At 45.3% G+C, this 15,512-nt stretch overlaps 1 protein-coding gene across 3 annotated transcripts in view; it reads right to left on the bottom strand.

Moving 5' to 3' along the window:
* The window catches only part of ADPGK (ADP dependent glucokinase), a 29,195-nt gene extending 17,004 nt beyond the window's left edge, over nucleotides 1-12,191 (bottom strand). The window contains exons 1-3 of one of the 3 annotated variants that reach the window (XM_001493993.6): nucleotides 11,558-12,191; nucleotides 3,853-4,078; nucleotides 334-396 (exon numbers count right to left, since the gene is read on the bottom strand). In XM_001493993.6, the coding sequence (XP_001494043.3) occupies nucleotides 334-396; nucleotides 3,853-4,078; nucleotides 11,558-11,790 (522 nt within the window). In that variant the 5' untranslated portion in view covers nucleotides 11,791-12,191. Of the gene's footprint in view, nucleotides 1-333; nucleotides 397-3,852; nucleotides 4,079-4,999; nucleotides 5,163-11,557 lie in introns of those variants that run through there. The other 2 variants (XM_005602948.4, XM_070233931.1) reach the window with 2 other exon arrangements.
* Nucleotides 12,192-15,512: the final 3,321 nt, after the last annotated feature.

Genomic DNA, 15,512 nt, shown 5'->3' with positions numbered 1-15,512 from the left:
CCATTTCCTATTAGCTGTCAACCTCTCTACACCTCAAGCTTCATGTGGAAAGCAAGGCAATAACAGTACCAACTTACAGGCTGTTGCAAGGATTAAGTGAGATAATCTATATAAAGCATGAAAGACACTGTCAGGCACATAGTAAGCACTCAGAAAGCATCAGCTACTGCTCCTCTCCTACTACTACTACACTGCCTCCTAACAAGAGGCCCAGCTTCTGGCACATAGTAGGTGGTCTACAAGTTGTATCGAGGAACAGACATTCATTCTTGCTCTTAAAATTACTGAAACACTAGTGAAAGGCAAAGGTTTTAGTCTGGGAATTTAACCTACCTTTAAATCTGAGTTGGCTGCAAGTTTCTGTCCAATCAAAGCTGCATTTCCTCCTACATAGTGCTGTAAGACAGGTCAAGGTTATTAGACAGTATTTTAGCTTAACTCTGTGACCCAAGCTTAATAATGTTTTAATTTATTGAATTAATTTCTAGTCCACTTTTTTCAAAAAAATTTTGAGACGACTTTACAACAAGGACACACAGATCAGGTTAATAAAAACATTAACCCCATAGGTTAGTAGACAATGAGTTACAAGGAAAGGTGAAGAAAACAAATATGTTAACCATGAAAATTAGTATAATTGCCTTGACCATAGATCAAATTTGGCCTTGAGCTTACAGGCAGCCAGAACAGATAAAAGAAACATGAAAAGTGTGGAGAGACCTCATCTTCTACATTGTAATCCTTCTAAAATGAGTATATGATTGTCACTCTCCTCCTGAAAATCACTGAATAGGCATATAATGAACCGCAGTCCACTCTTAAGTGGGCCACACAGGCTTCTTTATCCACCCCCTGCTTTCCTTTCTACCTTCACCTCCAGAACCTCCCTTCCACACCACACCTGCAGCTCCCCAAGTCGGCCTTCCTCTCCGTCTGCGCCTTTAGCACACTGTTTCCTTTGATTAGGGCGCCTGCCCCTTCTCATACATTGTCAAGTCCCTGATCACTTCTCAGGAACCAGCTGCAGTGTCACCTCTCCTGCAATGCCTTCCGTTCCCCTTTCCCCACTGCCCCTCAGCCTCCACCAGCCCCTCCCAGACAGGATCACAGAGCCCTCGCTACCCCTATATCCTGAACAATCCTCTACTGCAGCCCTTGTCCACTTAGGCTGTTATCACCTGGGGACATGTCTAGCTCCTCAGGAACTGTCTTCTTCTTACAATAAGTGCTTGGTAAACTTTTGTTGCTAAATTTTGAGAAAGGAAGAAACACACAGATGCAGTAGGAAATATAAAGGCTTCACTAGGAGTAAATTCTAAAGGTAATGGGCCCTAATAGAGGACAATGTTCCCTCCTAAACGCCACATCTGTCCGCTGAGGACCTACAGCAGGAGGCAGGCGATCGAAGGCTAGCATTCCTTCTTGCTGACTAAGGATGGATTCACGTGCTTTGGAAACCTGACAAGTAGGAGACGATGTTGAGGTCGTTCTGAACAAGCATCATCAACAGGCTTGCTGGGTGGAATGCTCCCACCTCACCTTCCTAGTCCTCAGCCCGACGCAGGCACAGACTAAATCAATAACTCTAGATGCTCGACATCACTTTCACCCCAAGGTTTGTGTCGACCAATTACAGGATTCAGGTGGGACAGTAACAGCTTCCTATAGATAAATTGAAGACTTTCTGTGATACACAGGCTGAAATTTGGCCTTTTAACATGCTAGCCTTAACTTCATATTTAACTTTTCTAACTGTGATGGCTAGAAGAATTTACTAAAAATCTTGGGGGAAGTATTAAGAGTCTATGCAGTGAATTTTACAGTTTTCATGTAATAGTTATTAACTGCTGTTTATCTGCCTTATAGTTAAAAAGAGTTTGAAACGTCACCAAATGAAGTGTTACCCTAGCGGAAGATAAATAACACTTTTTAGGTTTTATAATATTAAGAAATAATTCGGATGATCTAAAAGCTAGAAAAATTTCTGTAGAAATTTTTTTTTTTGCATTATGAAACAAAAGGCAAGATCAAGGCAGAAGAGAACAGAATAAAAATCAAATTGGTGGTTTAACTACCACGATCACAAAGACTTTTAAGCGGTAGATTTACCATGTTAGAACTACCAAGATTCTTTCATAAGAGACCAGAATCTTACTGCGCTCAGCTGTCAAAATGATCATAACTGAAATTTCAACAGATTGCTCTTTTCTTTAGAAACTCAGCTGGGTAATGCCTGTGCCCATTTCTAATGTTCAAATGGGCAGCTTCAAAGGAAAAAAACCTTTAAAATCTTAAAGGTTATCAAAATAAAAGCAGTCATAAAGAATGGCTTGTGAAAGGGACCAATTAAAAGTGGCATTGAAAGCTTCCCTAGTGAGAACCACACCCAGAATGGGATGATTAGCCAAAGGAAGACTTTAGGTGAGTAGGAAGAATTGGGGGTGGGATGGGGCGAGGTGGAGGGATGCTTAAACAAACCCTCAAAACTCGGCCTCATGGGGCGTGAGGCAGGTGGAGCAGAGGGCGCGCCAGGCCGAGGGCAAGAGCCGCAGGTGGGTGTCTGTTACTCCGCGGAGCCTCGAGGAAATGCTGGGCCACGCAGGCCCGAGGGTTTTGTTTACGATCACCAGGTGGGCCTGAGGACCCCTAAGTTCTCTCTGAGAGGGTCTCCCTGTAGACCAGTGGTTCTCAAACTAAGGTACTCAGAACAACAGCATCAATATAACCAGGAAACCTGCTGGAAGGGTAAATTCTTGGGTCCCATCCAACGTATACTGACTCAGAAACTCTGGGAGTGGGGCCCAGGAATCTGTGTTTCAACACCCCTCCAGGTGATTCTGATCCGTGCCCGGCCTGAGAATCGCCAATCTAGACAGCGGTTATCAGGCAGGGGTGATTTGGCATCCCTCCTTTCCCACACCCTGGAAACATCTGACCATGGAAACATCTGACCATGTCTGGAGACTTTTTTTTTTTTTGAGGAAGATTAGCCCTGAGCTAACATCTGCTGCCAATCCTCCTCTTTTTGCTGAGGAAGACTGTCCTTGAGCGCACAACCATGCCCATCTTCCTCCACTTTATATGTGGGACGCCTGCCACAGCATGGCTTGCCAAGCGGTGCCATGTCCGCACCTGGGATCCGAACCGGCGAATCCCGGGCCGCCAAAGCGGAATGTGCGTGCTTAACCACTGTGCCACCAGGCTGGCCCCTGTCTGGAGACATTTTTAACTGTCACAATTGGAGAAGAGGTGGAGTGCTACTGTCACCTAGTGGATAGAGGACAGAGACACTGCCAAACATCTTACAAGGTGCAGGACAGCCCCCATGACAAAGAATTATCTAGCCCAAAACGTCAATAATGCTGGAGTTGAGAAACCTTGCTCTGGATCAGCAGAGCAGAGGCGAGGACCCAGCTCCCTTTCCCAGGCAAAGGCAAGAACTAGTTCTCTGTTGGTTTGGCCTTGTTCTCCTCCTGAGGAGGGTCTGAGCCATGTTAAGATTACTGCCAGTGATCAGCCACAAGCAATCCCCAAACAAGTTAGGAGTAGATAACTTTCCTACCTTAAATTTGGGTAACATGAAAAAAGAACAACTTAATGGAGGAACCAGAACCAAAATTTTAGTAAATATACTTCATAAATGTTGGCTGAGTTGAACTGAGTAGAAACAGCAGAGTTAATGGAAGGTCGGATACAGTTTTATAAAAAAAGAAAACACTGCAGAACTGGATTCCCAACAATCACCCTCTTGGACCAAATTGAGGAAAAAGTTGCTTGGTAGCTTCTAGGAACCATACAAAAAGGTATCTTTTCCCATCCTATCTTAGTTTACTACTGGTGGACGGAACAGACCTGGGCTCCTGGGAACTCCGATGCAATCCGGGCAATGTCATGGAAAGTTTCCTTATCGCTGAAGAAGCGCTCAGCAGCTGCTCCCTTCCCCATGAAGTGAATGAAGGTTTCTTCCAGATCATTCCTTGAATGCAGAACGCTGTGATCTTTCCCATGCCCAGGATTCAGGCCAAGTGCCTGCAAGAGCTTCACCCCTGAGAGCACTACATCCACACATGCATTGACTCTGCAAGGAAGGAGGGAAGGGACAGTGTGAAAGAAAGCAGGAGCATGGGGACAGCTACTGTGCATTTAACAACAGGGAAACCTTTCTGAGAACTGGATCCAAACAGGAAAACAGATGAAGTGGCTCTGAAGCCTGAACTAGAAAGTAAACAGCATATGGCAGAAGGAAGATTACTTTATCTGGATGTATGTCTTAGGATCAGAACACTGGACTCTTCAGTAGTTTGGCAAACTTTTATACTAGTTACAAAGAGAGAAGCGCTCAGCATTTCAGAACAAACCTATCATGAAAACACAAATAGAGCATTTCCGAGAAAATGCTGGCAGAGCCAAACTGTCTGCATTCACACTGGGTGTGTGGCTTGGGCGAGCCACTTTAATTTCTGTTTCTGTTTCAGTTTCCTCATCTGTAAAATGGTGTAATTTGGGTATTTAACTCATAGAGCTGTTGTGAAGAGTAAATAAGTTAACATATGCTTAGGAACACTGCTTGGTGCAGAGTAAGCAAAATCTAAGTTTTGGTCAAAAGCCAAATATCAGATACCTTCCCTCCAGACCCATTAGGATGGTGGTAAGATACACTAAATACTTAAATGTCGCACCCCCAGCTGAAACTCCTAGGGGTGAGGAGTGTCGCAAAGACTTAAGCACACCTGCAGCCTTGTAACAACTCATCACTTGGCAGGTGTTCACTGGACCGCCCCAGGAACTTTAAAGGACTGTAGGAAGCCAGGGCTGCGTCACCTGGGTGGCTCTTCTACCGAAATTATCAAGCTTTAAGGTTGTCTGGCACGGCTTCTCCCATGTGTGCATGCAAAAGTTCTGGCTTATATTTTCAGTGTTTCTTCACTAAAAATCATTCCTTAAAGGAGAAGGGCCAAATAATCTGGGTAGCTGGATGACGTCTTCCTGCCACAATCACCTTCATTCCTGCCTCTGCCTATTGGGGAAGTCATTCTTGCCAGTGGGGCTGGATGACCACATATGCAGCTCCCAGTCTCGGAGAAGAGGAAAGCTCACAGCAGGCCAACCAAGCCAGCTCCTGGTGCTAAGGGTGGCTGGGCTTCTGGGTTAATTCTCAGCAGCTTGAAAGTAGAAGGTAAACTCATCAACAGAGAAGGCCCAATGGTTTGAATTTTAGTGTAAAATATATAGCTACAATGCTTCCCTTCTAGTCTCCTTTAAAAATCTTTTTTTAAAAAAATCACTTGGTTTTTATCTTTACTTTTTTTATTGAAGTATAATTGACGTACAATATCCTATTGGTTTCAGGTCTCCATCATAGTGATTCAATATTTATATACATTATGAAATGATACTGTGATTAAGTCTAGTTACCATTTGTCACCAAAGATATTACAATATTATTGCCTATGCTCCCTAGGCTGTACGTTACATCCCAATGGCTTATTAATTTTAGAACTCAAAGTCTGTACCTCTTAATCCCCTTCACCTATCCCCATACCCTTCCGGCCCATAACCACCAGTTTCCTGTATCCAGGAGCCTTTTTATTTTATTTGTTCATTTGTTTTGTTTTCTAGATTCCACATTCCTTTAGAAATCTCTTGCTATGGAAGTGAACACACTAAATCATTAATGACGGCAAACTCTAAGAAAAGCAATGAGATTGGGGTAAGGGAAGGAAATTTCATTTTTCACTAGATATATTTCTAAGTTTTATAAGCATGTATTACTTTTATAATTTAACAAATAATTTTTAAAAGGTTTGTATGTAGGCTACATATTATTTACATCACTCAAGGAAGATTTACAAGGGCAAGGAAGAGACATATTCCTCCTGACACAAACTGATGCATCCTCATCATAAAGATTTCTTTTACTAATTCTTCCCCTATGAATTCCATGTTTTTGAAAAGATTTTTGCCTAGCAAATGGTATTTAAATACTCAAATTTTCTTATGCTTTTAAAATCAAAGACGCATATAATTACTCTGTCAACTGGAAAGGCCTAAGTATGCTTTTCAGTACATAAAGCACGTGGACATGCGTGTGGCAGGTGCTGAACGGTATGTTTAAAACACATTCCTTTCACAGCCTTACATGACAATAAACCAAACACACTCTGTAGACTGGTCTCAATTCCACCTCATAGAGAGTGTCCTTTATTTTTACTGAACACCAACATCAGATGTCTGAAGGGCAGAATCTTCCTAGGAACATAGGTATCCCCAGCTCCCAGACTCCAGGAGGTTTCCAAGTTTCAGACAGGGAGAGTTTGCATAGTGAGGGATACTATTTCCACCAAACAGCCCTATCTAGAAAATGCTTCCAAATGGATTTGGGTCCTGAGTCTAGATGGCAAAAGTTCAGACACTGAGGGATAACGATATTTGGAAATAAAAGTGAGTTCAATAAACACATTGCCTCCATATCTAGTTCTGTTGAAACCTTACATAGAGTTTGATTCTTTAAAGACGAGAATGAAGTTGTTTGCAAAAATTACAAAGAAATAAAACTGAAAGGAACAATGTTCAGTATATTTTGCAACACAGACAAAATACAAGGGAACTAACTTTGAGTTAAACAAATGTAACTACCACAGGAACATTTTCCATCCTCTAGCTAATCATGTCATGAATACTAGAAGAAAAAACAACCTTCAGAGGAAAAAATTTTATTTAGTAGCTTTTTATAATAAAAAGATCACTGAACATCTACTATGTGCCAGATACCAAGCTAAGTACTTCTACACGTGCTTTCTAGTTGTATTTTATAATACTTTAACCAGAGCAAGAATCTTTCTCTGCACTTACCTCAATTCAACAGCATACTAAAATGTAAACAAGTGCACTGCCTAAAGTGCTTTATTATCAGAGGAAATAAAAGGAGGGAGGGAGCAAAAGAACCAGAAGACAGAAATTATGCTCATTTGACACTGAGGCAGAATTTCACACTTCAGTAAGACATGCATAAAAGATTACAATGTGAGTTTGGAGAAAACAAAGTCACAGATGAAACAAGAGGAAAATAAAGATAGGCAATAGATGCTGAATGCCCAAACAAGGGACTGTAGGGGCTAAGAGAGAGGGTGCTGGGAGTCTGGGCTTCCTGGCCTGTTATCAGAGAATTTGGGGGCAGGGACAGGCCCCACTTCTAGACTGTAAGTTCCTTAAAGGCGTGGATGGTGGTCTTACCACCTCCCTTCTGTTTCATCATCTGTAAAATGTTTCCCAATGTTCTTCCTGGCTTCAACACTATACCTGACATATTATAAGAGCTAATCATAATCATATAAGATACAGAACTGTAGAGAAGAGAAATCCAAAAGAGTAGGGCAGCAGTCCCCGGGCTGAACCCCGCACAGTGCTCTAAGACAGAGAAAGAAGGCAAGTCTTCTCAGATAGACCACACCAATCTGCAACATGTCATAAGATAGAGAAGTCGTCATCACTGCTTTGGGCTAAGAAAAGTGAGGCTGGAGGTTAATTAACATTCCAAAGGCCGTGACTGGAGAAGCCTAAATTCAAACCCAGATTTATTTGATACTGAAGCCCATGCAGGGAACGCAAACAAGCAAAGATGTGGATGAGGGATTAACCTTGTGTCTGGACACAGTAAGAATGACACTCTAGTCAGAATGGAGAGTTGGAACAAGGGAGAGGGACAAGATAGGTTTCAAAGGTCAGGGTGAAGCCAGGTATGGGGGAACAAATGCTAGGACGAGGGGTTCATCATTCGCCCCATGAGCCTTAGGCACCAGGGTCCCATTTTGAAACAGGGGAGGCAGCATACATTTTAGAAAGATGTGGTAGTGGGCTTGCCACTGACCATCTTCTTGAAACTCCTGCTGGCCTTCATTTCTCTGGTCCTTCTCCACCAGCGCCTTACATGCCAGCGCCTCCCTGAATTCCACCTTGGCCATTTACCTTCCTCTCTTCTCTTCCTGTGAGATGCTATCCAGTCTCTGGCTTCAGCCTAAGCGCTGGCATCTCCAAAGAATGTAACCCTGCTCCTCACTATGCTCCTAAACTCCAGCCTCTCCTTGTCAGCAGCTGATAGCTCAGCTTCATTTAAAATCCCACAAGGATGTACATTTCCCCTCCTCTGAAATCAAACTGGTCACGTTCCACCACAAACTTGTTCCTTTTTCTTAATCTCTCTTAATGGCAACAACGTAGTATGAACATGGAGCCAGGAATAGGCTTAAGCTGCATCTCTGGCATTGAGAGCTGTGTGATCGTGGGCAAATCAACTCAGTTTACTCATCTGTGAAAACTGGATGACAATATCTGTTTCTGCCTATGTGCAGTGGTTATAAAGATACCCAATACTAAAAACCTGTCATTTTTCTTTTTGGTGAGGAAGATTTGCTCTGAGCTAAAATCTGTTGCCAATCTCCCCCACTCCACCCCTGCTTGAGGAAAACTAGCTCTGAGCTAACATCTGTGCCAATCTTCCTCTATTTTGTATGTGGGTTGCTGCCACAGCATGGCTTGACAAGTGGTGTAGGTCCACACGTGGGATCCAAACCCACGAACCCAGGCCGCCGAACCAGAGTGTGCAGAACTCAACCACTACGACACTGGGCTGGCCCCAAAAATCTGTCATTTTTGACTGCCCCTCTTTACCACAGCCAACCTGTTAACAAATCTCTCCTGTTTAGCACCATTGCCAAACAAGAAAAGGCTCTATGGCCTCTTAACCAGTGTAGGGTCTCAAGACTTTCCTCCTTATGAATCACATTAAATGTGTTTTGAGTGAGTGTGTGAGTGAATATATATATATATGTGTATGTGTGTGCGTGTGTGTTCTCCTAAAGGTGAAACTACAACACACACCCCAAATGAGATTCTGGTACAAGTACTGCACCTTCTCCTACCTAGCCCTTGCACATCCCCATCTTTAGGCTAAAAATCCCTTTGGGTAAGGAGAAATGTTACCAATGGATGTCTGTTACCCACTAAAATGACGTGAAGCAGTCAGGTTAGAACTACTGCTCAAAATCCACCTTTCACATTCCCCCCAGTTATTCTCAACAAGGATATAAAAGCCTGATATAAAAGGCCCTTGACATCTCTCTACAGAGAGTCCTTGCTCTAAACACAGGGCCCACTTGCTACTCTCAAACAAACCATGTGCTTTTTCACATTTGGCTCTCTCTGCCTAGGTAGACAATCTCCCACCTTCTTGTGGAGAAATCCTATTGCCTCGCCTGGCCCATCCCATGCAAGTCGCTGTAGCAGGATATACTTTCCAAGATGGCCACAAGATGTCCCATTCCACATGTTCTTTTTACAATGCGATGCTAATAACACTCCTCATCAAGGTGTGTTCTATGTCCTCTCCCCTTAAAACCAGTTGCACCTGTGCCTACGGTAGAGGTGATGCTATGTGCGTCTAAGGTTAGGTCATAAAAGGTGTTAAGGCTTCTGCCTCATTGTGTTGGGACAGGCCATCTCCTAAACCAGCCACCCCACTGTGTGAAAGCTAAGCAGCTACATAGAGAAGCCATGTGTAGGTATTCAGGAGAAAACCACAGCTGAGGTTGTAGCTGACAGCCACAATCAACCCTTAAGATGACTCCAGTACCAGCCACCACCCGACAGAAACTGCACGAGACCCCAGGTGAGAACTGCCTAGCCCAGCCCAATCGAACCTCAGAATCACAAGAGATATAAAATGACCACTGTTTTAAGCTAAGTTTTGGGATGATTTGTGATGTAGCAATAGTAAATGGAACGTCACCTTCTCAGATGGAGCGTTTTCTGAAACCTTATCCTGAGAAGAATTAGTAAGCCTTCTTTGGGACATAAGGCTACCTTGTTCTCACCACTAGTTCAGCAAAGCTCTTTTCATAACTGTTATGGACAGCAGTGTGCCCACGCCCCATTCATATGTTGAAGCCCTAAGCCCACATGTGACTGTATTTGGAGATAAGGACTATTCAAGGAGGTCATTAAGGTTACATGATGCCGTAATCCACTAGGCCTAGTGTCCGTCCATATAAGAAGAGGATGCGGCACCAGCAGGGCACATGCACAGAGGAAAGGTAACACGTGTACACGGCGAGAAGGCAGCCATCTGCAAATCAGGAAGAGAGGGCTCACCAGAAACCAACCTTGCCAGCACCTTCATCTTGGACTCTTAGCCTCCAGAACTGTGAGAAAATAAATTTCTGTTGTTTAAGCCCTCCAACCTGTGGTATTCTGTTACGCTAGCTCAAGCAGACTGATACAATCATGAAGATATTTGTTTCCCACAAATGAGGCAGGGACCTTGCTTCATCCACCTCTGTATTCTCAGAACCTAGCACAGACCTGATACATATCATATAGTTGACCAGCATCTGTTGAATGAATGCGCATAAAGCCAGGGAGGACGATTAAGGAGCTGATAAGGAAGTGAGTTAAAGAGCCGGAACTTGAAAGAAGAGGTAAAAGGAGACACATCTGAAGAAACAATAAATGTGCTGACATAAAAAATATTAGCTAACATTTAGTGTCTGCTCTTTGAAGTAGACACCATGCTAGATAACATGGATTATTTTCATTTAATCTTCAGATAACTTTGCTCTACCTTACCCTTCCTGGCCCCAACACTCACAGAAACTAGTAGACTACTCGGTAGAAGGCCTGCTTTTGTATGGTGCTTGTGAGGTGATGGCAAGACATGCAAGTCGAACTTAGACAGGGTCTAAAGTTAGTGTAAAGGGAATAATTACATTCCCGGAGGAGAGGAATACAAAGACAGGAGGCACTGCGATTTAGGAGAACCCCAACTACACAGTGTCACTGAAATCAGGGAAGAAAAGAATTTCAAGGAGAAGGGCGTGTTCAGGCGTGGAAGGCTGCAGAGAGTTGACAATGAAGACTGAAAAAACGCAGTTGAATGTGAAAATCAACAAGTCACCAGTGAGCTTTGAGAGAGGAATTTCAGTAGGGTGGTGGTCTCCAGACTACAGCGTTAAAGAAGGGGAAACGAGGCGGAAAGAAAGTCGGGAGCTAAAGGCAGCGACCACTCCTTCAGGAAGTTCAGAAGCGAGAGAAAGAAGAGCGCCGTCAAAACGGGTAAGACCAAGCACCTTTGACCACAAAAGAGCAGTCACCCGAGGAGCAAGAGGAGCTGAAATTGGGATGGAGGAGGCTCGAACACGAAGATGCCCGACTGAGCGGGATTTGCAAGGGGCTGTTAGGCTGGTTCTACGGAGACGAGAAAAGGGGGCTGGTCCTATGGAGAAGAGAGAAGGGCGCAGGGCCACCCGAGAGGAAAAAGCATTCTGCTGAGTCCCTGCAGCACTGAAGAACTGGGCTCATCCCAGACGTCCGACGCTTCTCGCCAAGGTAGCAGCGTGGACACCAGCGCCGAGGGGCCGCCCGGGGACTTCTGGGGAACCTTGTCCGCGCGGGCTCTACCTCCCAGCTCCCAAGCCGCTCGACTTCCGCCAGGGCAGCCCTCGGGGGCCCGGAGCGCCCGCACCTCCTGGAGAGGCCCAGGGACGCAGGCCCCGCAGGCACTCACCCCACGGCCACTCGGCGCCAGCGCCGGGCCGGCCGCACGATGAGCGCGTCCCAGGCGGCCGCCAGCCGGCCCTCAGGGGAGCCGGATCCCAGGGGCGCGGGCGCGGGCCCCAGCTGCAGCGAGCTCCACAGCGAGCGCAAGGCCGAGCCCGGCAGCTGCGGCTCCAGCAAGAAGACGCAGCCCACCGCCAGCGCCAGGAAGCCTGCGTAAGCGGAGCCGCGCCACAGCGCCATGGGGACAGCAGGGAGACAGCTACGCCGTCCGGCTCCTTTCCCGGCCCGCGCCGCTTCCGGGTTCGGCGCGCGCCGACGTCAACACGCGTGCCCCATCACGCCTGTGCGCACGGCCCCGGGGGCGGGGCGAGGGACGTGGAGGGGCGGAGTCCAAATCTGCCTGGCTCCAAATCCCGGCGGCCGGGGGCGAGATGCCGCGGTCTTGAAGGAGGCGGAACAAAGGCGCGGTGGTGGTGTCTGCGCTGCGCTCCTTCCCGGAACCCGAGACGTTTCTCAAAACAGACGGGCGAGATACGTTTGTTTTCCTAATAAAACGAAACAGACGGGTTATGAAGAAGCGGGCAAACCTCATGTTAATCTTTGAGCCAGTCGGTCCCTAGTTGAGCTGTGCCTGCATTTCCTCGGAGGAGCACGTCACACTCTCCTCTTTAAATCCGTCCCTCAGCCCCTGTGTTGTACCCATTCTCCATCATTTACTAAGCTGTTTCTCCTTCAGGCGCGGGGCTCTGCGCTCCTCGGAGGAATCGGCTCAGACCGTAGCAGCGCTGCAGGGAGCCCATGGGGGAATTCTGTCCCTTTGGAAGGTGGCCGAGACCTTCAGCCGCTCAAAGCTCAGGCCAAGACTGAGAAGAGCCCGCAGTGCTCGTCATCTCTGGATGACCAGATTCAAACCTTAAAATGACCCTTTTGGTGGCGCTGTTCCCTTAACAATCTCAGAAAAATGCACACGATCCTGTGTACAACATAGGGAGGTTATGAACCTGGATTAAGAAACCCTAGTTTCTCCTCTTCTCCCTTGGTGATACGACTTAAATTCAGCAGGTCCTGTCTTCCTTGTGACCCTCCTGTGTGTGAGCCTAGGTTGAGAGCCAGTGACGCTAGACTTGCTGCCAGGCCTGTCTTAGCAGCCTGGTCTTGTTCTCTGGCCTGTTTCCATTTTTCCAGTTCTGCTGGCTCCTGACCTTGGCTCTGTGTCGGATTTTCCACTCTGTCCCTGACCTTTGGATTTGGCAGTGAATCTTTATTTCCCTAGCTTTGATCTTAGGCGTTAAGCTTTATTCCCTCCAGCTCCACCTCACCAGCATTTCCCCATCCTGGTCATCTCCCCTCCCCTAGCTCACCCCACCCAGCCTACCTGACCATAGCATCTCTTTCAAAGGAGATGTTCAAACAGGAAGAGATTTGGGCTACCGCAGAAAAGAAAGAAGGCAAGGAGCCAATGAGCTCTGTGTGGAGCCATGAAGCGGTCTTCCGTGGAGTTGCCTGTTCCTTCTCTCTCCTCAAGGAGACTTGTCAGTCAGTTCCCAGAGAAACTGCTCCCTTTCATGGCCTCCAGTCGGCGGGTTTCTCCAGAAGTGACTGAACCAGCACCTAACTCAAAAGCAGCGAATCTACTGGCTGTCCAGAGACCATTTGTCTCTACTGAAAACGTGAACCAAGAGTCTAGAGTCTGCAGCTGGTTGGTTTTGGTTGTGGACCTGCAAGGTCACATAAGATTGAAGGTAAAATAGGGCCAGTTAAGTATATTTCCAAGGTGAAGTTTTAGGGGGAGCAGAGGAAGCTGAACTCTGGGAAGGCCATGGAGCAGACTGGCTTCGAGGAGCAGGGAGGTGGTCCACCCCAAAGTGGGGCAGAGAGACAGCTGTGGGGAGCCTCCCTTCTGACTCCCAGCAGAGCTGCTGAACTACCAGCGCTTTGCACCTAATTCTTCTGTTTCTTTCTAGTCTTGCCAGAACTTTTTTCCCTCTAGTTTTATTGAGATATAATTGACATATAACACTATACAAGTTTAAGGTGTATAACATAATGATTTGATATATGTGTATGTTGTGCAATGACTGCTACAATAAGTTTAGTTAACATCCGTCACCTCACATAGTTAAATTCTTTTTCTTGTAATGAGAACTCTTAAGATCTACTCTCTTAGCAACTTTCAAATATACAATACTAGACTTTTGGTTTAGACTCAGAGACAAAGCAACAGCAGCTTGAACAAAATGGAAGTTCATTTCTCATGTAAAAGTCCAAATGGGTGGAGCCGGCTGGTGGTGTAGTGCTTAAGTTTGCACTCTCTGCTTTGGTGGCCTGGGGTTCATGGGTTCCGATCCTGGGCATGGACCTACACACTGCTCATCAAGCCATGCTGTGGAGGTGTCCTATATACAAAAACAGAGAAAGATTGGCAATGGATGTTAGCTCAGGGCCAGTCTTCCTCGCCAAAAAAAGTCCAGATAGGGTGCTGGCGCTTTGTGGGCTGCACATATATCTTATATATTTTGGTGAGGAAGATTGGCCCTAAGCTAATATCTGTGCCAATCTTCCTCTATTTTGTATGTGGGACACCACCACAGTGTGGCTTAATGAACGGTGTGTAGGTCTGCGCTCAGGATCTGAACTCGCAAACCCTGGGCTGCCAAAGTGGAGTGCACCAACTTAACCACTACACCACCGGGCCAGCCCCAAAATCAGGGTAGTTAAAGAAAGTAGTGGTGGTGAATGGTTGTTATAGGCAATCAGCAGTTTCTACTTAAATGGAAAAATTGCAGGATTTGTTGCCTGGTTTTAAAACTCCACTTCTCCCATCTACCATCTGTGTGACCTCAGGCAAGTCATTTAACCTTTCTGTCCCTCAGTTTCCTTACCTGCAAAATTATTCCTACTTTACTGAATGGTTGTAGGAGGTAGAAGTATCTGAAAAGAGCCTAGCATGGTGTCTGCTACGTGTTGACACATGCCAAAAACGCCCTGCCCTTGCTATGGTTGGTTCCTGAGAACTATATTTAATTTTCTTCTCAGCCCTACTGGTCTGTCACTCTCTCACTGTAAGGAGAACAGGCACCTCTGCATAGATCACTGTGCAGTGGCTTTTTCTATTTTTTGACTGGTCAGCATGTATATAATATTCCACTGAATTAAAATACTAAAATTTATTTATTCATTTTACTGTAAATAGAACATTTGGAATTTTCCCAGTTTTTTACTGTTATGTACAATATTGATATGTACACACTGTTGATATACACGTAGAGAAGTTCCTTTAGGGTATAAAGCAAGAGTGAAATTTCTGGGTCATATGATATACCTATTCTCAACTTTACAAGATAATGTCAGACATCTTTCCAAAATGGTATGCCAGTTTCCCTTCCCACTGGCAGTGTATGAGAGCTCCTGCTGCCCCACATACACATCAACAGATTCTAAAAATTTTACCATTCTGTGGGGTATGTAGTGGTGTCTCATTGTGGTTTTCACAATGTTTATGTTAGTTGTGAATATCTTGTCCTCCACCCCTTTTGCTTCCTGTCATTCTCTTTATCGTATCTTTAGTGAATAAAGTTCTTAATTTTAATGTGGTTAATAGTTTGTTCCCTTTTATTGCTGCCTTTTCCCTTATCTTTAGTGATTTTTGCTACTTGTTTAAAAAAATCTTTCCCTCCTCGGGGTCATGAACATATTCTTCTATCCTACCTTCTCAGAGCTGTATGATTTTGCATTTCATGTGTAGGTGTTTAATCCACCTTGGAATTGACTTTTGTGTATTGTGGGAGGAATCCTTATCTATACTTAACTGACCCAGTGCCTTTTATTGGTCCCTTCTCAATGACTGCATTCCCACCTCTACCCAATATTGTGTCCATGTATGAGTGGATCTGTTTTGGGCTCTGTGTTCTGTTTCATTGGTCTATTTGTTTATCCTCATACCAGCACCTCACTATCGTGAT

The sequence above is a fragment of the Equus caballus genome, chromosome 1, assembly GCF_041296265.1.
Source record: "Equus caballus isolate H_3958 breed thoroughbred chromosome 1, TB-T2T, whole genome shotgun sequence".
Lineage (NCBI taxonomy): Eukaryota > Metazoa > Chordata > Mammalia > Perissodactyla > Equidae > Equus > Equus caballus.
This window is presented reverse-complemented; position numbering and strand designations above follow the sequence as displayed.